Source organism: Heterocephalus glaber, unplaced genomic scaffold (genome assembly GCF_053883595.1).
Source record: "Heterocephalus glaber isolate CG9 unplaced genomic scaffold, H.glaber_assembly_v1.0 deba00000122, whole genome shotgun sequence".
Taxonomy (NCBI): domain Eukaryota; kingdom Metazoa; phylum Chordata; class Mammalia; order Rodentia; family Bathyergidae; genus Heterocephalus; species Heterocephalus glaber.
The window spans coordinates 80,629,781-80,656,844 of NW_028258138.1; the positions used below are offsets into that span (position 1 = coordinate 80,629,781).

A 27,064-nucleotide genomic window follows, 5' to 3' on the forward strand; every position below is an offset into this window, starting at 1 on the left:
TGTATTTGGCATTGTTCGGTTGGGTATTCCAAGTGTTACGTCTCCCAAAACAAGACTCATGGTGACACTAAATTACCCGGGCTTGAACCTGAACTGAGTTAAATAGGTGTGGAGTCTGCTGCAGTAAGCTTTATTCTTTCCTGCACCACTCCATACTGTGTTTTCCAAGAGCCTCAATCCCAGCACTGGAAGCGCAAGGCCCTGAGTTTGATTCCTGGTACAAAAAAAAAAAAATTCACCACTAAATAAATGTGAGTGGGTGTTTAAAGTTCCTTCTCATTTGATTAATAAAAAGCTGACTCAGGGCCGGGGATTTAGCTCAGTGGTTCTACAGCCTGCCTCAAGCACAAGGTCCCGAGTTTGAGCCCCGATACCCAAAAAAAAAAAAGCTGACTCAAATCTGGGAATTTCAGCTTCATTTTCTTACTAACAGCGTCTAGAGCGAGCTTCACTACCTGTAGTAAGGCGTCGAGTGGCAGGGCATCATCATGAACACAGAGGCTGAGGACAGGTTGGCGCTGCTGCAGCCGACTTCCTGAATGTGGCCCATCACGTCAAGAGCCCCTCGCTGGTGAACCAAGCCCGTGTAGAGAGCGAGGAGTGCGTTGGACAGAAGCAGGAAGCTGAGCGCTGGCTTCCTCCACGTCCTCAGGTGGGTGAGCGAGTACCCTGTGTGACAGTGACAAAGACCAGGCTGCGGTTCTGTGCCAGTTCCAGCTCACGGAGCCTCAGGGAGGTGCTGAGCTCTGAGCACTGCCATGGGGTGTGAGACCGAGTTCACCCGGGGAGCCCAGAAACAGAAGGCACTGCATTGAGGGAAGAACCATTGTACTGCTGGACTGAGCCTGGAGAAGCCTGGAGCCCTTGCTCTTCTCACAGGGAAATAGTCTTAGTACATATCTAAGAGGTGATTAACAAGATCCCAGTTAGATTTTGCCGCCCGACAGGCACATTTAACTGCACAGCAACTAATACCAAGATGAAGTTCCGCACAAAAGCCACATTCACATGGTCTGGCTCGGGAAAGTGGATCAGCACATAAGTACGTGTTACCTGACCTAAAACATGAGGCCCCTGTCCCCATTAACGAGGTTCGGGTCACGCTATGAGCCCAGGGGTGAGGGCTGTTGGGACCCAGATGTCAGAACACTCATTTCACGCAGTAGTTCATGCACTGCTTTTTTTTGTACCAGGGATCGAACTCGGGTCCTTGTGCTTGTGGGGCAGCCAGCAGAACCACTGAGCTAAATCCCCGGCCCACGCACTGCTAACTGGATACCCCAGATGCCAGTTTTCTCCTGTTACCTGGGCCTACAAAAAGATACTTTCTTTTGGGGTGGGCAGTGCTGGAGATTCCCGCCTCCTGAAGTCCATCCCCAGCCTTTTAAAATCTTGAAACCAGGATCTGACTAAGTTTTTTTTTTTTCTGTTTTGCTAAGTTAAATTGCCCAGGCTGGGCTCTAACCCACGGTCCTCCTGTATCAGCCTCCTAGAGTGCTGGGATTACAGGTGCACACCACTCACTGTCCCTGGTTTAAACGATACTTCCTGCGTACAGACACTTCCTGGAGGAGCTGGGCTCCAGCCACATTATAGAGGACCGTACACTAGTACACTGACTTTTATACCGTGACACGGGTTTTACACTAAGATAGGGCTTTCATCAAATCGCTCACATCTCACTGATTAAATCCATCACATCCCTCTTGACTGATGTGATAAAATCTAGAGGCTCGAGGACAGCTGTCCCTCAGAGCCTGGGGACTGGTTCCAGACCCGTCCCTGTACCGACGCTTGCTCGTGTGTGCACACATTCCACATGTGCCCTGCCTGAGTGCACCATGCCCCGTCACCTGTTGTACGGCCACATGGCTTTGGAGGGGTTCTGCCCGGGCCGGCTGAACCCCCGGGTGTGGGGTGCGCAATGGAGAGTCCACCCTGCCGAGCAGTCTGACCCTGCGCTTATGACTGCAGCACCGCTGAGGAGCAGCACAGGGGCACCTGGGCCCGCAGGAAGGCTCAGAAACCTCATGGGAAGAAACTTCTGCTCTTCACGCCACTGTGCCAAGAAGTACACTGGTGATTCTTTCCATTCCATTATTCATTTGGGTTTTTGAGACTGGGTCTTGCTGTGCCCCAGGCTGGCCTCGAACTCATGATCCCCCTGCCTCAGTCCCCAGTGAGGCCTGGGAGGGAGATGGAGGTGCCGGCATGGAGGGGCTGGGGCTCCAGACGAAGCAGCTGTTTCATCCCCACTCTGAGAAGGCACGGTCCAGGGGACCCACTTCTAGGGTGACCCCCGAGGTCGGAATTTAAAAGGCAGGCAGCCGGATCCGAGATGCTGTGGTGGGCCTGCTGATCCCCGCTCCAGGTCAGCAAGCCTCCTCACCCCCCCAGCCCAGGCTGGGCCTGACTTGCACTGACCGAAGGACAGGGTGGGAGAAGGGAGAGTTCACAGGTCGAGGCCTGGGCCTCAAGGGGCCTGCACTCTGCCCCCTCCTGGAACCGTAACTATACAGGAAAGCTGCGCTGCCTCAGCCTACAGCAGTGGCAACATCTACCAGTCTGCTCATGCTGACAGCGTGTCCTGGTGTTAAGCCACTAGGTTTGTTTCTTTCTGTTCTGAGACAGGGTCCTGTTCAGTCGCTAACCCAGGCTGGCCTAGAACTCAGTACCCTCCTGCCTCAGCCTCCCGAGTGCTGGGATTACTGGTATGTGCCACCATGCCAGACTAAGCCACTGTACTGAGGTGGCTTGTGACACGTCAGTAGCTGAGAGGCAAGATGGTTACCTAACACCAGGTTAAAAAGCTCAGAACCAAAAAAGGCCATGATCTGAGGTGCAGTACCCAACCATGTCAGGCAGTCAGAAAGAACTGGCCGTCTACACCAGCCCACCGCTGAGCACCCTGGGGCTCTGGCCCGGCGGCAGCACCCGACTGGGGGTGAGGCTGCCTACTCAGGAGCACTGTCTGCAGGGAGGGGCGGCAGCCTGTGCCAGGCTCGGGCTCCACAGAGGCCAGGCCAGGCTGCTCTGGTCAGTTGCGTCCTGGGACGGGCACTAAAAAGTGTTGAGAGAATCAGAAGCCATCTGTGAACGTGGCCTGCTATGCTACGATCCACCAAGTGACTCCCATGTGCTTGTACTTGGTGTGAAGTCAGGAAACGCCGCTGCTCATGCGACGCGGACAGGTGCCTGGGTCTCAGCGCCCACAGCCTGGTCAGGGGAGGCTGGAGGCTTGGAGCTGGGCTTGGAGCTGTTGGGTTCTGAGGTACAGAGTCTGAGACTTGGGACTCCCTGTGTCTTCTAGGCTCTAGTCCCTGTTGGTTACTCATTTCCTTCTCTCCTAATATTCCAAGGAAGCCAAGACTCATTTATTCTGAATTAAGCTTGAAGTTAATTAAGTTTAATTCACAGTTTTCCCAAACCAATGTAGAAATTTAGATTCTCCTGAGATGAGTTAACAAAATTTTTAAAAGTCATTAGGTACAAAAATACACAGCAAAAACTAATGGAAAAATGGAGAAAGAGCCAAAAGTAAAGCCACAGGAGTGAATTTAAAACTGCATTGTGAAGGCCGGGGGATTTAGCTCAGTGGTCCTGCCGCCTGTCTCGTAAGCACAAGGTCCTGAGTTCGATTCCCCGGTACCAGAAAAACCTGCATTGCCTTAGTCTTAACAGGGTAAACACTTTGTGGACAAAAGCATTAAAAACTAGTTTGGACAGCAATAAAAGTATTTTTCCTTTGTGAAAATGAAGACCGTTGCCGTTTAGCCATAAACTTGAAATACCTATTCTATAACACAGTCGTTCACTTTCTTAGTGAAAGAATTCTAAGGGACAGCACCAACAAAGTTCCTGACACTGAAGCCTCATGCTTTTTTCTGCATAACATGTAGTTAAAAATATTTATCATCTTTTAACTGGTTCTATAGTTATTTTCTGTATTGAACAAAACCACTTACCACAGAACACCATACAGAACGGTAAGACTGGATAGATAAACCTGAATTCTTTGTGGCCCAACATGCTATAATAATAAAAAATTTAAGAGAAAACATTTTATCACATCACATGGTCATTTGATAAATGAATCTATTTAGAATAATGAAACATCAACAATCCCTTTGTAACCATGGAAGTCACCCCCTGCTCAGTTACAGGGTGCCCGGCAGCACCACGCAGGCACCTCACGGCTCGGGGGTCGGGGCTCGGGGCGGGTCGGCAGGCCGGGAGGCCCAGGCTGGCTGGCAGGCGGTGCGGAGCCAGCGACACAAGCTCTTGCTCACCGCGAGTGCGGACTCAGGGTCTAGGCCTGACTGCACGAAGGACAGCTGCGGTCTCAAGACTGCTACTGCCAGGCCAGTTAAACAGCACCCAAATTTGGAATAAGGGCGCATATTTATCTCAAAATAGTCTTTCTCTGGCCCTCGAGCCTTAAAGTGTTCAGTTTCTATCTCTAGAGCAGGATGGCAGACTCTCAGGGCTTCCGGTGATAAGAGTTGGCTTCGGTGAGCGTGCCGAAGGTTCGCCGCCCCCCCCCCCACCCCCCGCTCTGGAGCAGACAGCTTGTCCACTTGTTAGAAACGCAGCGTAACCCTTGTCGCTGAGCCCACCGGTCACTGCTGCTCGCAAAGCACGGCAGTGAGGGCCTCGGTTCTATTGTCCGAGCCTCGCGAGCATGCGGCCCAGACCCGTGCCCGCCAGGCGAGTGCTTTTAAACTGAGCTCACCCGGGCGGCTTCGCCCTATGGGTCCTTCCGCGCGCTTGCCCTGGACCACTCTGAACACGGACCGCACGAGCACGCACTCCTACCTGTACACCGACAGCGTCCACAGCACGGGCACCAGCAGTGCCCTGCAGCGCCCTGGGGCTCGCACACAGCCGTGGAGGAAGAAGGGCAGGTGGGGGCCCAGGACGGCCGGGAGCCCCTGGCCCAGGTACCAGTGCCACGGGTGGGAGCCGTAGAAGCTGCCCGAGCCCTGCAGCACGTTGAACCTCAGGAAATTGAGCTGCACCAGCATCCACTGTCGGTGCGAGAAGAAGCAGACACGTCAGAGTGGGGACCCGTCTGTGGCTCCGAAGCCTGAAGTCACATCAGCGGGGACCAAGACAAGGCCGTGTTTCCACCTGTGACTCTACTGCCACGTGAAATCACTCGCTTTTCTTCCAGTTACTGACACACTCATAATCTGAAACACTAGACCTGAGATTTCTGTTTGTTTTTGGTACTGGGGATCGAACTTGGGACCTCGCGCTTGCAAGGCAGGTGGCAGAACCACTGAGCTACATTCCCGGCCCATAGACCTCAGATTTAAGATGAACCTCAGAAATCACGAGTGAATGTGCACACACTGCATGTAGGCTTTCTGTCTAAGTGGAGAAGGCCCAACGGTGCCCTGTGCTGGAGGCCCTGAGCTCACATCTCAGTTCTGCTCCTGCCCCGAGGGGAGACAGCAGCAGGGCTCCCTGAGCCGGACACCAGGCAAGCCCTTCACAGGTGCTACCTCCTTTCCTCTTCCAATGGAGCCATGGCAGGAAGGGGCCAAAACTCCTGCCAGATCACACAGCTATGGAGAGAACTAGGCTCCAAACCATGCAGAGCCCTGGGAGGGAAAAGAGAATTTAAAACACCCAGGCAAGGCATGGTGGTGCAGCCTACAATCCCAGCACTTTGGGAGGCTGAGGCAGGAGGAGTGAAGGTTCCAGCCCAGCCTGGGCAACTCAGTGCCTGAGACCCAGTGGCACAGAAAGGTCGTGGGGTGGGGTGGGGTGGGCAGACTAGCAAGGCTGTGGCGGGAAGGCCGAGTTTGATCCCTGGCACCACGAAAAGGGAAAAACGGGGAGGGTGTTAACTTGCACTTAGGAGACGAAAATCTCAAACTATGTGACTGAAGAACAGAAGACTTCAGTTACGTGATGAGTGGATGACTGAGGGTCTGACAAAGTTGCTAGGAAATTTCACTGCTGCTGCAACCTGAGACATAGGCGGGGCCCTGCCGCAAACTGGCTCTTCTGAAACTACAGCAAGCCGAGCCAGAGCATGCAGCAAACCTTTCCCAACAGATCCCGTGTCATTCGGGGATCAAACTCAGGACCTTGCGCTTGCGAGGCAGGCATGGTGCCGCTGAGCTAAACCCCAGCCCTCCCATATCATTCTTTAAAAGGGCTTTTCTGAAATACTAATGGATTAAAAATCCACTTATCAGTGCAATTAATGATTAAAACAAAAATTGCTGCTAGTTTCTTATCTTTTTACTTACTTGGCCAAAAAAAATACGATCAATTACCAGAGACAGACTCAGAGCTACAAACCTGGAAAACAAAACAGAACAATGATTCAGTCTGAAGGGGCCGGGAGGGTCCCAGGCGCCCCTAACCACAAGCCGCTGTGGAAACGCTTTACAGCTCACCAGCAGGACACAGACTGCTGCGGCATTTTGAAAGCTCTCTCTGAGCTGTATGAAGCAAACTTCCTAAACAAGCACGTTGACTGTGGCCACACAGCAAGCTGGCCCAGTCTTGGCACTAAGGTGTGAGCCTGGCTCCCAGGGTGGCTGGCCCTTCTGCCTGTCCTCACTTGCGGCCCGGCACCGAGCAGAGGCCTGGACTCTGGGCTTCACAGGGCTGCAGTCGCAGCACAGGCTGCTCCTTTCCGTCCTGGGTGTCCACCACAAGGCGTGACCCCTGTACCACACGGTTCTCCAGCTGGTGGACACAGCACTTCCCATTTTCGGCAGTCACACTGTTGCTGCACAAATTCTTCTACAAATCTCCCGGTGCCCATACATAGATTTCTGCTGGGCGCACACCAGGACTGAACTGCCGGTCGAAGCCCTCAGCCTCTCCAGATGCACAGGCTTCCCCAGTGCCAGTTCACGTCCCGGTAGGGACACACACGGCGCTGCGTGATTCTCAGCGGCTCGGGTGTATGTACAGGAGGAGAATGTCATGGTGGCCATGTTTTGTTTTGACACAGGCTGGCCTCAAACTTGGGGCGATCCTCCTGCCTCAGCCTCCGGAGTGCTGGGAATATAGGCGTGGGCCGCCACACCTGGCTGTGTTTCTGTTTGAGACAGGGTCGCATGTGTCACCCAGGCTGTTCCCCAAGTTCATGATCCTCCTGCTTCTGCCTCCCTTGTGCTGGGATTCCTGGCTCAGCTGTACCTTGGGGGTCCCGAGTAGCTTTGCCCCCACTGGCCGTCCACATGGTTTGTGAAGTACTTGTTGAGGTCTTTCGATCAGTTTGCTATTGTGCTGTCTTTTCTTATAGATGTGTACAAGTTTTGAATCTAATCTGAATATGAGCTTTGGGTTGATTGTGTATCTTGCAAATGTGGCTTGCTTTTTCACTCACTCAACAGTGAATCTGATCAACAACGGTTCGGTGCTTTGTTTGTGTTTTCTCTGCGAGGCATACGATGACTTGAGCAGCCAGCTGTCTCTGCGGTGCCATGATCCCCTGCAAAGCCCGCACTGCGTGCAGGCCCTCCCGCCGTCTCCTCCACCTCTGTGGCAATGCCCATTACTTGCAAACCCTGATTCCCTACAAGCACCTGAGCTCCTTTTGGCCACTTCAAAGTTTAGAATCAGCTCACAGTTCGCACGCACACGCGCACACCCAGGTGAAGGAGATCTGATCACACCACCCAGGCCACCGGGCACACTGCGTCCCTCTGCTTCAAGCCCTTGTTCATCCTCCCTGCTCCCCTCCCAAGAGTCTCCCGTTTCTTGAAGCCACTGCGAACGGTTTTTATTCCTCCAGCTCTCACTGTAGATTATAAGGTTATTTTCTAGATTCCCCTAATGTGCAGTATAAAGTGAGAATCATGCAGTTTGTGCGTTGTTTTCCTGTAAGTAACTGAAGAGTTTCCTCTGTATTTATTTATTTGAGACAGTCGCACTGTGCAGTGCAGGCTGGCCTTGAACTCACTCTGTAGCCCAGGCTGGCCTTGGCTCTGGGCGATCCTCCTGCCTCAGCCTCCCAGTGCCCAGATGACAGGCGTGCGCCTCGTGCCCAGCTCCTGTGTTGGAGACACTACTGCAGTCTGGACGTGCAGCTGGGTATCTGTCAAGGGTGTGGACCCCAGAAAGACTGCGGCACAGCTCAGGCCTGGCACAGCGCTGGGCACTGAGGATCGGCACGTGGCACTGAGGAGGGCCGGACCCTGCTGCGCTCCGCAGCCTCGCACACGTGCCCGCGCCACCTGCTCTCTCCTGTGCTTCTGCAGCCTCTGCAGAGGCAAATCTGAGCCTGGAAACCACTCATCCTGGTGCATCTGGGCTGCGCTCCAGCACTGCACAGCTCTGTCTGCTCTGCTGGCAGCCCAGGCAGCCCAGAGTCAGGGGCTGGGGCCACTGTGTCCCCCAGAAGAGACCACCGCATGAAGCAGTGTTTGGATGCACCCGCTCTCAAGCCTCCCTCCACAGCTCGGTGGCTGAGCCCCAGCGCTCCGGCCACCGTTCCTTCCTGGAGGGCAGGAGGGCAGGCAGGAGACTCCCTTGGCCTTGTTTCCCACACTTCCTGTTTGCTCTGCTACTGAACAGGCACAGGCAGGGCTAGCACCCCAGAACCTGGGTCAGGAGCACCTACGTGCAGACCTGTTACCAAGTCCTGGGCAATGTAAAAGACAAAGTGTCTCTAAATGTACTTGTGAAATATTTAGGAAATAAGGCACGGGGAAATTCTAACCAGAAATAACTGAAGACTTGGGGGCCGGGATGCAGCTCAGCGGCACTGAGTCTGCCTCGCAAGTGCAAGGTCCTGAGTTTGATCCCTGGTACCAAAAAAAGAAAAGAACTGAAGACTCATTTAAATAAATTAAAATATAATCAGTATCACAGATATAAAAATATACATTCAGAAATGCTCTATTTCCTTGGATTGAGAATTCTCAACGACATGAGAAGACACAACAATTACGAAGGGAAGCTGGGTGGGGCGCACACCTGAGCTGCCAGCACCCCGGGAGGCTGAGGCAGGGGAACAGAGCCCAAGCCCAGCCTGCACACTCAGCAACTTTGAGGCATCTCAAAAGGAAAAGCACACGGCTGGAGAGAGCTCAGGGTAAAGGTCCTTGGTTCCTAGAACCACTGAAAACAAAACACAGCCCCCACCCTTGGAAACACAGCCTTATTCACCCGCCACCTGCAGGTCCGCCACCCAGGGTTGGGTGCAGCCAGGCTTACCCGACAGGGAGAAAGCCACACAGAATGAGACGGCACTTGGCGGGCTCCTGCCACACGTGTCTGAGAAGCAGCGGGACCCATGGGATGATGGCCGTGGGGCGGACAAGGCAGGCCAGGGCCACCAGGGAGGTGTACTTCACACTGTTCAAAGGAAGGAGGGACAGCCATCTGGAAGTGACCTTAGCCACGCTGTAAGCTCCCTTTTCAAAAGTCAAATGACAGTGTCTTGCCAGGTCTGGTGGCACAGGCCTGTGCTCCCAGTTTTCTGGGAGGCTGAGGCAGGAGGATCATAAGTTCAAGGCCAGCCCAGGCAGCTTAGTGAGACCCTCTGTCAACATGAAAGTTTAAAAAGGCCTGGGGATGTGGCCAGTGGTGGAACTACATCCCAGCACATGCAAGGCGCTGGGTTTATCCCTAGTACTGCACAACAACAAAACAAAGAAGAAAAGAAAGCTGAAGGCATTTTCCCTTTAGCGTAAGTAGCTATATGGACTCAGGCAAGTGTCTTGGGTTATCTGGGTTTTAGTTTTTCTCATCTTTAAAAGGAGGTAATACGTGCGGCCTTTTCTAGCTGAAATACCCTAATCCTAGTACTTTCAAAGAAGTTATCCTGTGTCTTAATGGTGGTCTTATGAACTGAACAATGAACTAAGTCTTGACGTTACAACCCTACCAGTTCCCCCTCCCTCCCCGAGCCTCCGCCACTCCCCCTCTGTCTGTGCTGGGGACCGGACACTGTCTTGGACCCTGAGCTGCACCCCAGCCAGGGCACCAGCCTCAGTGGGACCCGCCGGATCCTCCCCACTGAGTGAGGCGCTGCTGGGCACAGCAGCAAGAACAGAGGGCTGCAAGCGGCCGAGTGCGCTGTGACGCAGGGCAGAGGCAGAGCCAGACTCCCGGCTATGGAGGCATGGAGGCACGGAGGCACGGAGGCACGGAGCCCTTGGCCGGCCTCCCACGGCTGCCTCTGTTCATGCCCGAGAACGTCATCACATGGGCAGCCGGAGCGAGGCTCACTGTGGCCACTGAGAGTCTGAGGCACAGGTGAGCGCGCTGAGTGGGAGAGGGCACACCGGGGCTCCCTGCGCCGGACACCACTCTTCAGTGCCCGCTGCCCCAGCCTTCTCATGTGAGTCACGGTCTTTCAAAGTTGCCCAGGCTCAGGCTCCTGCCTCAGCCTCTGAGAACCGTGGCTTACGGGTTGCGCCTGGCTAGCTGCAACCAGACTCCCACCCCCTGGCTTTCTCCCGTGCAGTGTATCCCAGCAGAACTTTTCTCTTTTGTGGTGCTGGGTTCAAACCTAGGGCTTCACATGTGCTTCTCCAGATCCTCGCGTCTCTGCTCCTGGGACTGGACCCTCCTCGGGAGTGGCACAGGCCCTTCCTGCCCCCTGGACAGGGCTCCCGTGGGCCTCTGCTTGGGGCCCTTTGCTGGGGCACACAGGGGTCTTCAGTTAGTCCTTCCCTCGCCTCTGGCTCCTTGCTCGGCCCGCCCTGAGTTCGGGCTATGGGGATGGGAGGACAGCGAGGCAGGGTTACCTCTCCAGGTCACCTCCCTGAGGCCTTGTTCACTGCGGCTCCCCAGGGAGCCAGGCTGCTCCCTCCGCCAGATGTCCCGCCAGGGCAGGAAGCAGCCCTGCGGTCTGCGTCTCTGTGAACGAACCTCCTACTAGGTTCTCCTTAGCTAGCAGCTCGGTGTTCTCTGCTTCCACTACAATGAAAACTGACCACCAGCAGGCAGGCTCCTGCGTACTACGGTAGGATGTAGCTCTGAGCTTCCACACAACTGTTACCGTAATCAGCTCACCTGTTCACGGCCTTGGAGCCTTCCAGAGGGTAGTAGGAAAGAGCAATCGTAGTAAGAACGGTCTCCATGGTGTTCGTGAGGGTTCGGGTACAGCAATACCATGTAAACCAAGAGCACAACTGGCAAAAGAACTGAGAAAAACCATGAGCATGGGAAAGCTTCCTGGATCCCCCATGGCCTGCGCCCTGCCAAAGCCACGCTAACCAGCAGCAAGGACTTCTGAGTGGGCGCACCCAACACTGCTGAGGGCCGAGGCAAGCGTGGGTCAGTGGCAACTTCGGTCAGGGGCGTTCTCCCGGCGCTGCATTTGGCTGCAGCCCCACTTCCCATTCATGAAAGGCAGATTCTTTGCTGGCGTCTTTCTGCAGGACCGAAATTTGTAACTAGATTCTCCCCATCGGTATTCTTCAAGCTGCCTTAAAAACAAGTGTTTTGAGGGTTGGGGATTTAGCTCAGTGGTTTTGCTGCCTGCTGCGCAAGCGCAAGGACTCGAGTTCGATCCCCAGTACCAAAAAAACCAAAAAAAACAAGTGTTTTGACTTTTGTATTGGCCTTGGTTTGATATGCTGCCCTATTTCTTAATTGAAAATTAAGACAAACGCAACAGAAATTTTGAGAAGGCATTATTAAATTTTAACTTGAAAACTGACTAAATTAATAAACCAGATTTTGGAAGAGCATACAATTAAAAGCATCAGTAAAAATGTACTTAAACCTGTTAGATGAGACATGGAAGTTAAACACTTCATACTGTCTCTTCAAATGTGCCTTAAAATATTCTAATTTTCATGAAGTTAAAAGTATTTCCTAAACCAGAAAAACCTCATGCTGCCAGCTGGCGGAAGACTTCAAAGGCTATGACCTTTGCCTGTCATTTTATGTTGGGTCTTCAGTTTTTCTATTTTTTTTTTTTTGGTACCGGGGATTGAACTCGGGTCCTTCAGCTTGCGCAGCAGGCAGTTAAACCACTGGGCTAAATCCCCGGCCTCGAGTCTTCAGTTTTTTGTGTTTTTTTGGTACCAGGGATTGAACTCAGGACCTTGCGCTTGTGAGGCAGGTGCCGGAACCACTGAGCTACATCCCCAGGCCAAGTCTTCATCTTTGAACATAAAATCTAAGCACAAAATAAAGAGGCTGACACTATACATGAATCAGGCAATAACCCATAAACCAACTCTTTTTCTTCTTTAAATGTAAAGAATGCCTTGTTTGTAGAACTATGTCTTTTGTCCAATTTACTAATAAACTATATTCCAGAAATGTGCGGTAACTACATTACCTGGAATTCGGAGTGTATTTTCCAATACAAACAATATTAAACACATGGAAAGATTTCTAGTTTGGGGGCCAGATATTTAGCTCAGTGGCATTGCATCTGCCTCACAAGCGCAAGGTCCTGGGTTCGATCCCCAGTACCAAAAAAAAAAAGATTTCTAATTTGGGGAAGAGCCATGTGCACTAACAACAGTCCCATGTTTTGGATCTGAACAGGAGATCTGGGGAGCCCATGTCCCTACCTGGAAATAGGGCCAGGGACAAAGCCTGCCTCTTCCTGTGCCTCCCATTTTCCCAGACCTGGCCAGGTAGAGGACCTCGCTGCACCCTGAGGCTGCAGGGGCAGGTGCCATGAGGTGGGTGGGAATTGAAGTGCCCTGCTGAGTGCCGGGCACGGGTCGGACCTGATCACACAGGGCAGGCTCCCCAGGCCGCATCCTCGGGCACAGCTGCCATCTGCCATTGGACCTGGCTCCCCCTCCCGGCACGCACGCCTCACACTCCCAGCACCAGGTCCCACCAGGTCCCACCAGGTCCCCAGAGAAGAGTCAGGGAGGTGCTGTCAACCACAGGAAGGGATCCCTGGCCAGAGCTGCTGGGTGCCCGGACTCACCACCCATCCGGCCACCTCCTGGGTCTCCAGCCGCTTTGTCAGTGAGTAAAGTTTCACGTCCGCTACGGCCGACAGCAGAGCCTGGGCCAGTCTGGGCGTCCAGACCTGCACCAGGGAGCAAGAAGAGGAAGGGGCGGCTCTGGGCTGGTGCCGCTGCCCCAGCTGCAATGGAGGGCCAGTCCTGGCCGGTCATGCGTCCACAGATAGCTGCTGCCCACAGTCAACACCAGCTTCTCCCGGACGCACCAGAGGTGGCTTGCCACTCATTTCGCTTCCACACACACACACACACACACACTCATTGACACTTGTTCTTCTGCAGCGTGGGGCATTGAGCCCAGCCCCAGCCCCAGCCCTTTTGTATTTTTTATTTTGAGACAGGGTATTGCTAGGTCACTAGGTTGCCCAGGCTGGGCTCAAACTTGGGACCCCCCTGCCTCAGCCTCCCACAGTGCGTATTATAGGTGTGGGCCACCATGCCTGCAAAACTATTTTAACTGAAATATCCAACAAGCCACTTTGTTGTGTTAATATTCTATTTTAAAAGTATATTTGTTTTTGAAGCCGGGCATGGTAGCGCATACCTGTAACCTCAGCTACTCAGGGGGTTGAGGCAGGAGGGTAGGTAGCCAGTTCCAGTCCATCCCAGGCAATTCAGCAAGTCTGTCTCAAAATAAAATAGAAAGCGCTGGCGATGTAGCTCAGTGGAATAGCACTGGCCCAGCATGCATTAAGGCCCTGGGCTTACCCCTCGGTACCACCAAAAAATAAAAAGTACTTATTTTATGAGCATATACCACTGATCTTTTAAAATCAGCCTGTGTGCTTGGTGCTGCGCTAAGTGCTTTGTCCTCCTCAGCTCCCTCAGTCCTGATGCTCTGGGGCAGGTTGTTGCCCCTTAGGTGCATGGGGGTTCGGCCCAGAGAGTGGAAGTCACTTTCCCACAGCTGCAGAGGGCCAAGGTCAGAGCCTGCACGGCCACCTGCGGCTCCGATACCTCGGGCTGTCTGGGAGGCCCAGCCTCGCCTGTGTCAGCCACTCGGCTGTGCTGTCCCCGTCCTGCCACAGCGATGGTGGAACCGGAACTCACACGTGCTCTGAGTCCTGGTTTTCAGACAACACTGAAGAATAAACATGGAGAACGGCTCAGAGGCAGAGCAGCTGCCTCGCACGCGTGAGATGCTGGGTTCCATCCATAGCCTAAGGCAAAACAGCAAAAAAAGCCAAACAAACTAAAGAACAAAAGTCTTACAACCAATTAGCACGAGCATCTCAGAGCTAAAAGATGTACCACGGTTATCACTGGTGTGGTACAATTAGATCTTCCTTGTTCAAGATGCTGCTAAGAGCTCCCACATGACCCTGTCTCTGCTGAACGGACCTGACTACTAATTCCACACCGCAAGCTGCTCCATTCCAGCTGTCGCAGCTCCTGAGGCGGAGGAGCTTTCCAGGCCACATCTGCAGACACAGACAGCCCGTCCCCGCTGCCTCAGCTGCGCCTCCAGCAAGGCTGCCAGGCCCTGCCTCAGCTTCTGGTGGAGCCCTGGGAAAGGCAGCAGGGTGTCCAGGTGCATTCGGCCGAGGGCATCTGGAGGACCTGTCTGCGACTGAGGTGACTGTGGAGGGCGGGGTGGGGAGGGGTGGAGAAAGCGTGCTTGAGGCCTGGGGGGCTGGGGGCCAGAGCCCGGGACCCCACCACTGTCTCCTCCAGCCAGCACTGGCCTCAGCCGGCCCCTGCACAGAAAACCGCAGAACTGTGAGCCGGGACAGCCTTCACCTGTGTTACAGCAAGGGAAAGCTAACTAACAGTTATTACACACGGATCTTGGACAGGAAAACAGATCTCTGACTAAACAGAAAAATCTGTGACGTTCTGAATTCCTATTCATTGACAATCTCTGCAGACCTCTCAGTGTGGCTTTTTAGGTTGCAGGAAGGGCCTGACCAGAGATAAATAAAGCTGCATGAAGCTTCAGGACAGGAAACAGCCCTAGAGGTGGTGAGAGGAGCACAGGGCTCTGCCTGAGTGCAGGGCTGGTGCTCTGCTCACCAGCAGAGACCCTGCCTTGTCCCTGACAGCCCTGCCTCCTGGCAGGGGCGTCCGGAGCCCCCGCCGGCTGACAGCAATGACAAGAGCCGTGTGTCGACTTCAAATTTTAGAGTAGTCAAAAGAAACGAATTCATATAGCTTAATGCTGCATATCTGGTATTAACATTTCAGCATTTGAGTCGATATAAAAACAGAAGCATGTTACTTTTTCGGTACTCGGCCTTTGACATTGGTGTTCATGTGCCTGGATAAGCCTCATTTCAGGCATCCAGCAGGTACCCGTGGGTGGTCACTACCACACTGGAGAGGGCAGTGCGAGGCCCTCCCAGCTCCATGCACATCTCATGCCATACATGTGTACAGAGTGTGTGTATGTTTTGTTTCTGCTTTTTAAGACACAGCCTGGCTATGTAGTCCAGGCTGGCCTTCAACTCACTATGTTATCCTGGCTAGGATCAGATTTGCAATTCTCTTGCCTCAGCCTCCTGAGTACTGGGATCACACACATATATGCGCCACCACTCCTGGATTCTCATGAAGTTTAAAAAGAAGCTATAGGAAGCTGGGTGTGGTGGTGCACGCCTGTAATTCCATTACTCAGAAAGCTGAGGCAGGAGGATCACTGCGAGTTTGAGGCCAGCCTGGGCTACACAGTGAGCTCAGGGCCAGCCTGAACTGCATAGTGAGACGCTGTCTCAAGAAAAACAAGAAACAAAATGGAAACAAAGTTTTTCTACATAACGAGGGGAAGGGGCTTGAGGAGGAGAATGGGATAAAATAAAATTTATTAAAATTTTTTAAAATCCCCCCAAAAAGCTACGAGGACAGAACACAAGGCTATGAGCAAGACAACCTAAGCAGTTAACTAGCTCTACTTTTAATCCACTGTGATCTTGGCCTGTTCACTTCTGAGCCTTTCTAGCCTCAAAGTTAATTAATCTGCATTTGAAATAATCAATGAGATTAGCTTATGCCCTCCTAATGAATTTCTACTGGGGGGTCCCCCGTACTCAATCACAGAGAGGGTCATTAGCTTGCCAGAAGGAAGGCTCGAGCAGCGGCTGGGTCTGGTGCTGGGCCCTCACAGTCTAATCCATGTCTGGAACAGGAGACGTCCTAGCTGACGTTATGCATATGGCCTGTGGTTTCAGGCTCTGCACAACCTGCAGCCAGAGGTCAACTGAGGAACGAGCTCACTGCTTCCCAGGTCCACCTGTGGGGAGAGAAACTCGCTCCCCTCTGAGTCCTTCGTCCTCCTGCCTGCCCCAGGGAAGCCTCAGTTCACCTGTCTGGTCCTTGCTGCTCGGTCATCAATGCGGAGGGGAAGGGAAAACCCTGTTTCAGAACACTTCGGCCCCTCCTGGGCTCTCTGGATCCCCAGCCGTGGGCCCTGCCCACCTGAAAATTGGGAACCCTGCTTCCAAGCCCAACTCCCGGCGGCGCCCACAGTCTGGAGGCCAGAGACGCCTTTGTACTGCCCGGTCCCTGTGTCCTCTCCTACCGCAGAATCTACACAGCCCTACCCGCTGCTCAGGTCCAGTTACAACACAGCACAACGATTACTTCTGTCACCTCGTTTTTGTCACCTTTTACTAAGGTTTAATTTCAACACTAACTCCTGAGTAGGCTCGTGTATATTCAGTCTTCGTAAAGTTGTACAACATGGTCTTCCACGCACAAGTTAAAAAGCACAAACATACACTGCTCTCGCGGTTGTTCGCGAGGACCGGGTCCTCTAAGGTCCCAATGAGGAGCGCAGAAGCAGCCCAGCCGTCTGCGGAGCCGCGGGGAGGCCGGGAGCCTCTCGGGAGCGAGCTTGGGGGAGCTTCCCGCGTGCGGCGCCCCCTCCGCCGGGCTCCGCCGCCTTCCGGACTCTCCGGAGACTTACCAGCAGCTGCACACTGTCCTTCCCCAGAAGATGCAGAACCTTGTAAATGCTCGCGAAGATCAGGGGGTAGGTGTAGCCCCTCAGTCCCTGCGTCCACTCCCAGGTCAGGTGCCCATAAGTAGCACGTTAAGGGTTACACAGCCGGCAGCGCGCGTCCTAGCCCGCACCCGCCCGCCCGCACCCGCTCTTAGCAGGGCCGGCCGACAGCCTCCGGCGGCCGACAGGAAAGGATATCCGAAGACCAGGCGGTGCGCAACCTCCAGGCTCTGCCAGTGCTCGTCAGGCACGAAGCTCGTGCGCACCAGGCCGAGGTTGAGCACGCGCAGGGCGACGGCCAGCGCGGCCAGGCGGGCGCCCGTGCCGAGGGGGCCTGGGGCGACAGGGCGCTCGATCGGGCTCCCGCGCACCCGAGTGGGCCCCGCCGCCGCCCGCACCCGCCCGCACCCCGTCTCCATGGAGACGCCTGGTCGCCCCAGTCGCCGGTCGGAACCACCCCGCAGCACGCGCTCACCCGCGCGGGGCCTGGAGCGCCGCTCCTGCGCACCCAGCCCCGACTCTCCCGTCTGCAGCCTCCCCTGCTCCCCGGAGCGGACGTGCGCGCCTCGGAAAGCGAGGCCCCCGGCGACGCTTTGGGGCTCCATCCCCGCTCGGGCTGCGGCCGCTGGCCGCACCGCCTCCGCGAGGTTTGGCCCTCGCGGGCTGCTGTCACCTGCGGCGCGGGGGCTGCCGGGAGGGGCGGAGCCGCAGCTGGGCGCCTGCGCAGTCCCCCCGTGGAGTGGCGGCGCCTGTCGAGGTCGGGGCCGACGCGGCGCTCCTCGGCTGTGGGCAGGAGGCCAGTGCAACTCGCGCGTGTGCAACGTAGGTCCACGTGCGTTTCCTCACGCGGCCCTAGGGGCGAGCCCGCGGCCTGAGCGCGAAGCCGCTGCCAGTCCTTTAAACCTTTTATTTTGACACTGAGTCTGACTCAGTGTCCCGGTTGGCCCTGTTTGCATCACCTGCCTCGGCCGCCACGTAGCTGAGGTTACAGGCGTGTACCGCGGGGCTCCATTATAATTTTGATAATGAATAGCAGATGATTTATGTTTGATGCCTACTTTCGAAATCAAAGGGAGCTTATTAAATATTTTCGTCTCTTTTTTGTGATACTGGGCACTGGGCCCAGGGTTTTTGCACTGAGCTGCGTCTTCAGCCTTTTATTTAATTTTTTGTTTTGAGACAGGGCCTCGCTAAATCCTTAAGTTTCTCTGGTTGGGCTCTAACTTGCTGTTCTCCAGCCCCAGTCCCTCAGTGCACGGATCGCAGGTCTGTGCCACCACTTCGGCCATATTTTAGCCTCTAAAAATTAACTTTGCCATACGTATTGCTAAAAGACACGAATAGCACAGGACTAATGAAGAGGGATGATCCTTTGAGTTTCTCTTACAGTTTTCTCAGGAGCCATCACTGGCACCTTTTCTTTTAGTGTTGTTTCATAGCTGACGTAAAGGCATGAGGTTTGCCCTTTTGAAACCAGGAACAAGCTTCTGTAATAGGAGAGGGTGTGGCTTGGTTTACATCATGCCTTGGCCTTATTTCCCATACTTTAGTCTCTTTTTAGTAAGCGATACTCATATATTATTACAAAAATGCTGTTCCCTCCAGAGCAAAGTAGCACGTGCAGCCTGTAAAGGGTCCTCTAAGTCCTCTGCCTCCCATCTGCTTTGCACACAGATCTGAAGAGATTTGCTGGATGTGAAAAATAACTTTCTCAAACCACCTTGGTGTTGTGCTGTGTTTGTTGGGACGATGTTTGGGAGATTGAGTCTTCCGCAGCTGCTTTTTGCTGGCATTGTGGGAATTGCTGGAGGAATATATATTTATCAACCAATATTTGAACAATATTCCAAAGATCAAAAGACGTTAAAAAAGAAGGTGGAATTAACAGAAGAATCAAAAGAGAAGAGAAGTTAATGCTACATGGAGTTGAATTGTAATAACTGTATAAAGTTCGATTGGACTTAACAGTCACAATAAGGAACCTAGTAAAAACTTAGATATGTATTTTAAATATAAATAAATCATATATAATGATTGTGGACGATTTTTAAAAGTAGTACTGTCACTTTTAATGTTTACCATACTTTTATTTACCATTTTTTGTCTTTTCATCAGGACACAGCAGTTTTTCAAACTAAAATGAATGTTCTAAGGACAACGTATAGATTGATTTTTTTTTTTTGTACTGGGGATCAAACTTGGGTCCTTGTGCTTTCGAGGCAGGCAGTGGAACCACTGAGCTAAACCTCCGGCCCTAGATTGATTTAATCAGCACCATTAACAATTTAGTGTGAGGTTTGAATTTTTTTCACATATTTAAAATAGTTATGAAAAGTTTGGTTCAAGTATGAAGCACTGTGGGACAGGTTTGGCTTCGTTTAGCTGTGGGTGGCTGGGGTTCTCTTCTGCTATTTGTGCAGGAGCAGCTCCATCCATCTCTGACACCACAGGAGAGAAAGGGAGTCTTAAGAGGAAATGTGCAGTCGAAGCTTCAGCTCAGTGGCAAATGTCGCATCCTTCCAGGTTTTGTTTTGTAGAACCTGTCGCATGGCAAGAAAAGCAAGGACAGGACTTTTCCTGGGAGGCACAGTGAGGTCAATGGCTGCTATTCATCCTTGGAGAGGAAGGCTGGGTTCAGCAGTCACCTACTGGGTGCAGAGGCTGACACCCCCCATGTTGCATCTGTTAGATCAGGGCTACACGGACGGGTGCAGCTCGGGGTGCAGTGTGTGCTGGCAGACATAAGGCCTTGTCCAGCTCCCAGCACAAAAGTACCCACAGAGAGATACCACTTTTATTCACTAGATGACTACAACAAAAAAGAAAGTAGTGACTGTACATAGCAGCGCACACCTTTCGTCCTTGCCAGAGACCCTGCAGTAGGTTCCAGTCCCCACCTGCCCAGTGTACTATGCAGGCCTGAGGAAAAAATACACTGAGAGAACTAAGAGAGGGAAAGCGGAGGCCTGGACGCCCAATGCCAGTGCAACCAACAAAGGCTCTGGCCAGTCCTGGGGGCTGACTTTTATTGGCAATCAATTGGGGTAAAGGTGAGCTATGTGCAGTTTCTATGGAAATTAATTTAAACAAGGCTCGTAAAAGACAGCATTCTGGAAATAGGAACACAATAGATGAAATACATGGTTGCAATTAGAACACTCCTAGTCAGGAGGTTTTAGTTGTGGGAACAGAATTTGGGTGCGAGTTACTCTGACCTCGGCATGCAGCCTTTGGCCAGACTCACTTCTGTAAACAGTCCAACTGTGGGGATAACTTCACAGCCTGCTTTGGGTGTAATCAGTATTACAGTTCTCTGCTAATCCCAGCACTGGGGAGGCTGAGGCATAAGGGTCACGAGTCTGAGTGCAGTGTGAGCTGCATAGTTCGGGGCTGACCTAAACTAAACAGCAAGACCTGGTATCAAAAAAAGACAAAACAATAAGTGTTTATGACAGCGTGGAACAGTTGGAATCGTACACTGCTGCTGGAAATGTAGAATGGCACAGCCACTGAGCAGTTTGATGGTTCTCCAGATGGGTGAACAGCTGCCTTGGGACTCAGCTGCTTGCTGCCTCGGCGTGACCCAGAGGTGAGAAGGTGAGTTTATTCATGGGAGCCAGAAGTAGGAACGACCCCAGTGGCCAACAGCTAGGTAAATGTGCATCTGCAGAGGGCATGAAGCTGTCAAAACCTACGCTGTCCTAGCTGCAGCACGGGTAAACGCAGAGCACATGATGAAGGCAGCGAGCAGGTGCAGGTGAGTGGAGCAGTTGAGTGGCTGCGGGGAGTGAAAGAAGTGGAAAATGACCGCTGCTGCATGCGAGGTCTCCCTAGAAGGCACAGTGAGATTTGAGGTGATCGGAGCACAACTTTGTGAATCACTGAACCCCAAACTGCACTGTTAAGGGTGACCTTTGTGTGTGAGCTAAAAACGTTGCATCCGCAGTAGCAGCTGTGGTCAAGGTGCTCCATGTTTTCTGCTGTTACAGCAGTGCCCAGCCCTATCTCAAAACTGGCAAAGTGCGTGTGCAGTTTGCCCTTCGTTAGCGTCCACGTGCCGCCACGAGTCACTCGCATCCCGCCACCTGTCCCTGACCCTGACAAGGTCGTGTGTCGGTCACTGAGATCCTCCGCCTGTAGCCCAAGTCTGAGGCGAGCAGCAGTGTCTGGATTCCTGGTGCAGCTGCTCCTGACACCACCTCCAAGGAAATGCAGGCCCAGGGCGCTCAGCACCGCTCTGTGAGGAAGGCTCCACAGCCGCAGCCAATGCTGAGCTTGTAGAAAGCCACCCAGCCCGCCAAGCAGGTCCCATAGGCGTAACCAGCCACCTGCTGTCAGCCTCCTCCCTGGCCGCAGGACAAGCTGCCACTGTGCTCTGCTCCTCTCCCAGCCGCCCTCAGAGTGGGGGTTCCTCCTCCTCCTGTGGGCACCCTGGTCCCAGAGAAGGGCTTTGGGTCATCTGAGAGTGAGGGGCGGTTGGTGCTTCTGGTGGTGAAGAGAACTTGTGGATGGAGTCAAGCACTGGGCTCCAAACCTGTGAAGCAATTTAGGTTAGGAAGTTGGCACAGGACCTGATTTCCACTATAGAGACCAACCTCAGCCTTCTGTTCTGTTCACTAATTCTTAATTTTGTGTGTATGTTTAAATATACAAGTCAGGCAACATCCCCTGGGGGGCGGGGGAGCAGAATCCCTACCTGTGCCGCTTTAGAGCACAGTGCTGTGTCCCCCATCACCACAGATCTGGGTGGGGACACACGTGCACACCCCAGACAACACAGGAGCTGTATCCTGCTGTGACCACTGCCCTTTACAACACTTGTCCCTGTTGCATAGTGTCTTCTGCTGGCTACCACCAGATGTCTGCATCTTCCATACGAGGGCTCCTGTCACCATGTCCAAGAACAGCCTCATCAGCCCTTCCCTGGTAACACAGACAGGTCGTGGCTCCTGGCTCTTGCTGTGGATCCTTTCTATGCTCAAGAGCAGGAGGGCAAGTGGAGCAGCCACAGAGTCAAGGGGGGAAAGCCAAGGAAAGGTTTGCTTTCAGGTGCCAATGAGAGAGATGGCTGGACATCTGCGATTAAACAGATTTCTTATCACTCACTTTCCTCGTTGCTGGGACAAAATACCTAACACCCAGGGTTAAAGGAGGAAAGGTTGATTTGGCCCACAGCTTGTAGAAGTTTCAATTCATGGCCCGGTCCAAGGCAGGGTGGCCTGGTGGAGGGGCATCGCAGGGGAGAAGTGGTTCATGGCAGGCAGAAGGCAGCAAAGCAATGAAGCAGCAAGTGACAAGCAGCCATCTTTCTGTCCCTTATATTCTATCCAGGGTGAGCCTTCCCATTATCCACACGCAGAACTATGCCCAACCAATCATGGACTAATTTAGTAACCATACACCCTTGATTCCAACATCACACATTCAAGATCCACCCACCTATGACCTCATGAGGCTTTGGTGGGGCATCTAGACACAAACCATAACGTTCCACCCCTGGCCCCTCAAAGACTCCTGCTCATCCCTTTATGCAGAAGGCATTAGTCCATCTCTAGGAGTTGCCAAAGCCTTGACAGTTTCAGCACTGCTGAAAAGTCCAAGTCCAAAGTCCTCTGAGCTTTAAGGCAAACTCTTAGCTGGGAGCCCCAGTACAAATAAGTTAAACATTTCTAACATTCAATGGCACAAGATAAACATTACCATTCCAAAAGGTGCAAATAGGGGAATACAAAGGAATGGGACCAAAGCAAGTCCAAAATCCAGCAAGCCAAACATTAATTCCTGTAGTTCCACTGTCCGAGGCAGTCTGTGGATGTGAACGCCAAAGGGCTTGGGTGGCTTGGCCCCTACAGCACTTCTGGTGCTTGGAGCTCCCATGGCCTCTGTCTTGGGCTGGCTCTGCCCACTTCTTGTACCTTTCCCCAGATGATCCATGTTCCTGGCTTCTCCAAACTTCGGGAGTCCCCACTGGAGATTTACACTGCTTCACACTCAGGGCTTCACATGCTGCCCCTCAGGGGCACACTGCCTGGCCTCTAGGCCTTCTGAAATCAGGGTGGAGCCTTCCTGACCTCACAACTCTTGCATTCTGCTTGGGCCTAAAACCAGCACCACGTGGATGATGCCAAGGTCTGCCATCAGCTGGAGCAGTAGCCAGGCTTCCTTCTCTCTAGGCTGTTGGGGTCAAGTGCCTGAATTGCTGAGCACTCTAAACCCAACCCTGTGGAACAACTTCTCTAGGCTGCTGCCATTCTGGAACATAGTGCTCTGGGGCTCTCTTCTCAAAGCAAAGTCTTTTTCACCTTTGCAACTTGGAGGCTGCAAAGGCTGGAGGCCTCCATTTCTTATGATGTCCTCAGGCCAACTTTTCCAGTGTCCTCTTCTGAAATACTTTGCTTTTCTTGCTAGTCTTTTCAATGACCAGTTTCTCTTCTGTTCCATCTTTGGAGGCAGCAACTTTATACTATAGCTTCCTTTCTGGGAAAACGTAACATTTTAAATCATTTTGCTGGGCTCTTTGCTCTTGATTCTCAACATAGATCTAAAAGCCCCCAACAATAGCCATGTCATCACCTCAACATTAGACTGCCTTGAAATTTCTTCTGCTAGATATGTCTACCACACTTAATCTCAGTCTCAGGCAAAGTCTCTGAATGTAAGCAAAATGCAGACAAACTTTCTGCCGAGCCATAACACACACTGTCTGGAGTCCAGCAGCCAGTGCAGCCCTTCCTTGCCTGGTCTTTACTGGCAGCATTTCTATCAGCGTTCTGGTCTCTGAGCTCCAACTAGAATCTCCCCTCAAGTACAGCATAAGGCATCCCAGGGCTGGCATCTCCAAACCTTTCCAAACTTCCCAAGCCAGTTCTAAAAGCTCCTAGACCACATGGTCAGGTACAGTCTCAGCAACAACCCCACTCTTGGTTCCAAATTTCTGTCTTAGTTACTTTTCTTGTTGGTGAGACAAAATACTCAACCCCCCAAGTCAAAAGAGGAAAGTTTATTTCAGCTCATTTTGTAGAGGTTTCAGTTCGTAGTTGGCTTGCTCCAAGGCAGGGTAGCATGGCAGTCAGGCATTGCAGAGCAAGCACACAGAAGGCAGCAGGCACTAAGGGACAAGCCACAAGCGGCCTGTGACCCTCTTTCTATCCCTTCTATCTTATCCAGCCTGTCCACTATTAGGGCAGACAGCACTCACACCCAGGGTGGGGCGCCCTTAGTCCTGCCCAGAATTATGTCAAGCCAACCAGTGGACTAATTTACTAATCACACACCCTTTGGCCTGGCATCACACACTCCAAATCCAGCCACCTCCAAAAAGTCCCACCTCTGACCCCATGAGGCTTTGGGGGGACATCTAGACACGAAGCATAACAGTTTCTATGGATTTATGTGTTCTGGATTTGTTTGTTTTCTTTTTGAGACAGAGTTTTACTTGTTGTCAATGCTACTTGAAATTCTCCTGCCTTAGCCTCCTAAATGCTGGGATTATAGGCAGGTGCCACGATGCACAGCTACTTCATCTTTTAGTGCTGATAATATTCCGTTGTAGAGAGGTTGTGTACTGTTACTGTCCCTTCACTGATGGGCGTTGGTTGTCTTAAACAGCACCATGGTGAGCACTTCCTGTGAGTGCTTCAGTCCTGTACCCAGTTCCTGCTGGGTCACCTCTCAGGTCTCTTACCTTTTGGAGACTTCAGACTGTTTTCAAAATGCCTGCGCTGCCACCCTGGCAGCTTCTCAGCATCCTGGTCAGCACTTGCTTCTTCCCTCCCTTCTCCCCTCCCAGCCTCCTGGCTCCTCCCTCCCTTTCTGTCCTTGTAGCCAACCCCAGGGAGTGGAGCCCTATCCCATTGCGGTTCTGAGTCACATTTTTCTTTTTATTTATTTCAGTCCTGGGGGTGGAGCCCAAGGCATGTGCCTTCTAAGCAAGGGCCCTGCCCCTGAACTACATTGGAGCATTTTTTAAAATTTGATTTTTGTCTTTTGAGATGGCCTCTTGATATGCAGTTCAGTTGGTTTTAAACTCACTATGCAGCCCAGGCTGGCCTCTAACTTGGGGTGATCCTCCTGCCTCAGCCTCGCCAGTGCTGGGATTGCAGGTGTCCAGCACACGCCTGTCTTTATTTTATTTTGACACAGGGTTTCACTCAGTTGCCCAGGCTGGCTTCCTGCTGTCTCAGTCCCCCAGTAGCTTGGATGATGGATCTATGCCACCATGCCCAGCTAATTTGCAATTTTTTTCAGTCCTAAGGATTAACCCTAGGGCCTTTTATCTAAGCTGTGTCCCCAGCCCTATTTTTACTTTTTGTTTTGAGACAGGGTCTTGCTAAGTTGCTCTAGCTAGCCATCCTTCTGCGTCAGCCTCTTGGGATGCTGGAGCTACAGATGGTGGCCCCCACAGGTGGCTTGTAATATCCCGCTGGCTAGCAGTACTGGACACCATTGCCTTCCCTGGAAAAATGTCTGTTCAGCACCTTGCTCACTTTTTGTTTTTGTTTTTTTTGGAACCTTGCTCACTTTTTAATTGGGGTTTTGTTATTGAGAACTTGGAGCTGTTCTGACCCTACTCTTATCAGATATGTAATTTGAAAATATTTTCCTGGGGCCGGGGATTCAGCTCAGTGGCTCCACCGCCTGCCTCGAAAGCCCAGGGACTCGAGTTCAATCCCTGGCACCAAAAAAAAAAAAGAAAGAAAATATTTTCCCATCTTATGGACTGTGTTTTTTCACTGTTTTAAAAAAATGAAATGTGTTTATTTAATATACGTTGCAAAGGCTCAGCCAGAGATTTAATTTTTGTAATTTCTGAGAGGGTCTCACTGTGCGGCCCAGGCTGGTCTCGAACTCATGGTGACCCTCCTGCCTCAGCCTCCCGAGTGGTAGGGTGACAGGCAGGTCGCCGCCGCCCAGCCTCTGAGGCTATTTTAAGTGGAATTGTTTTCTTAATTTTTTTTGATTGTTCGTTGCCAATATGTAGAAACACAACTAATTTTTGTGTGTTGATCTTACATGCTCCTGCATCTTTATTTTATTAGCTTTAATAGATTACTAGATTCTTGGCGAGACTGTCTCAAAATCTAAAGAAAAAAAGGGGTGGCGGGGAGGGGGCTGCTGGCCCTCGCCCGCGGGGACCTCCCTCTGACGTTTTCTCGGTCCACGCCTGTTCGAGGTGCTGAGCCCCGAGCTCCCCGACACCCTGGCTGTTCCAGGCGGTCTCGGGCAGCTCACAATCCTGCCCAGGACCTCGATTGGCATTCCCCTCTCCCCTGGCCACTGTGTCAGCACAGCCCTCAGGTCCCTCGCTGGACCCCACGTGGTGGCGCCTCGGGTCCCCCAGGCCTAGAGCCGCGGGGAACAAGCTTCTAGCGCATTCTGTCCCACTGGGGTCCTGTGGCCTGAGTCAGTTTCCCCACCTGTGATATTGGGACAAAGTCAAGCACCCACTGCACAGGGTGGCTCCGAGGCTGCGGGAAGCGATCGGGACGCAAAGCGGCTTTTTCTGTGTTCTGGGGACACTCGTCCTGTTTTTTGTGTTTTTGAGACAGGGTCTTGCTACGCTGCCCAGGCTGGTCTCCAACTCCTGGGCTCAAGTGATCCTCCTGCCTCAGCTTCCCAGTGGCTAAGACAGCGGTGCCTGCCACCACACCTGGCTCCCAGCAGCGCTCTTATCTTCCCTGTGAGGGATCTCATCTCTTGCCCACTTACTTTTTGGTCTCTTGAGGAAGTCCTGAGGGCGAGAACCAGTTTCTCTGGTTCCCTTGCAAACCTGAGCAGCTGGCCCTGTGCCTGCTCATGGCTGAGAGAGGGGGCGAGGGTGGGCGGGGAGGAGAGGCCAGGGCTCTGGGCCCATCGCCTTCCTGCCAGGGGAGGCCCTGGCCAGGCCTGCGGCCCGCACCAGTGTGGCTGTCACCACGTGGTCGGGTGGGGTCGGTGCGAATCCCGGACCTGACCGGAAGAGGAGCCTGAGCCAGGGCACACCCCGGAAGTGAGGCAGCAAGGTCAATTCACTCCATCCCGGCAATTTGGATACTCAACAAGACCCTGTTTTAACTTGAGCAATTGAGAGAGGGCTGGGGCTGGGGCTCGGTGTGAAGACTCTTCATTCCACGCCCAGAGCAAAGCAAGACAGAAACCAGAAACCGGGCCAGCCCAGCGTCCGCCCGCAGGCCCCTCCCTCCGTGGACGCAGCGCCCTCCCGGCA

At 52.8% G+C, this 27,064-nt stretch overlaps 2 protein-coding genes and 1 long non-coding RNA gene across 8 annotated transcripts in view; 1 reads left to right on the forward strand and 2 right to left on the reverse strand.

The window, feature by feature from the left end:
• Window positions 1–17,537, reverse strand: part of Pigb (phosphatidylinositol glycan anchor biosynthesis class B) — a 23,112-nt gene extending 5,575 nt beyond the window's left edge. For 4 of the 5 annotated variants that reach the window (XM_087209694.1, XM_087209689.1, XM_004835350.4 and 1 more), the window contains exons 1-10: window positions 17,336–17,537; window positions 17,059–17,194; window positions 16,825–16,942; window positions 12,884–12,988; window positions 10,996–11,126; window positions 9,190–9,330; window positions 6,264–6,315; window positions 4,816–5,027; window positions 3,966–4,030; window positions 456–669 (exon numbers count right to left, since the gene is read on the reverse strand). In XM_087209694.1, coding sequence (XP_087065820.1) covers window positions 456–669; window positions 3,966–4,030; window positions 4,816–5,027; window positions 6,264–6,315; window positions 9,190–9,330; window positions 10,996–11,126; window positions 12,884–12,988; window positions 16,825–16,942; window positions 17,059–17,194; window positions 17,336–17,465 — 1,304 coding nt within the window. In that variant the 5' untranslated portion in view covers window positions 17,466–17,537. The remainder of the gene's footprint in view (window positions 1–455; window positions 670–3,965; window positions 4,031–4,815; window positions 5,028–6,263; window positions 6,316–9,189; window positions 9,331–10,995; window positions 11,127–12,883; window positions 12,989–16,824; window positions 16,943–17,058; window positions 17,195–17,335) is intronic. The other variant, XM_087209690.1, reaches the window with a different exon arrangement.
• Window positions 16,766–18,913, forward strand: Pigbos1 (PIGB opposite strand 1). Of its 2 annotated transcripts, none has more exons than XM_021260835.2 (2): window positions 16,766–16,890; window positions 18,535–18,913. In XM_021260835.2, the coding sequence occupies exon 2, from the start codon at window positions 18,610–18,612 to the stop codon at window positions 18,772–18,774; it is 165 nt and encodes a 54-aa protein (XP_021116494.1). In that variant the 5' UTR covers window positions 16,766–16,890; window positions 18,535–18,609; the 3' UTR covers window positions 18,775–18,913. The 2 variants fall into 2 exon arrangements, with proteins under 2 accessions (XP_021116494.1, XP_021116492.1); XM_021260833.2 differs by lacking the exon at window positions 16,766–16,890 and adding an exon at window positions 17,552–17,682.
• A 3,249-nt stretch (window positions 18,914–22,162) lies between these two features.
• LOC147830525 (uncharacterized) lies at window positions 22,163–26,753 on the reverse strand. Its single transcript, XR_015450731.1, has 2 exons — window positions 26,569–26,753; window positions 22,163–23,337 (listed from the first exon to the last, which is right to left on the reverse strand). It is a non-coding gene; the product is annotated as an uncharacterized LOC147830525 (long non-coding RNA).
• Window positions 26,754–27,064: the final 311 nt, after the last annotated feature.

Coding starts and splice junctions, on each gene's coding strand:
- Pigbos1 (XM_021260835.2), top strand. CDS start 18,610: ATGTTTGGGAGATTGAGTCTTCCGCAGCTGCTTTTTGCTGGCATTGTG.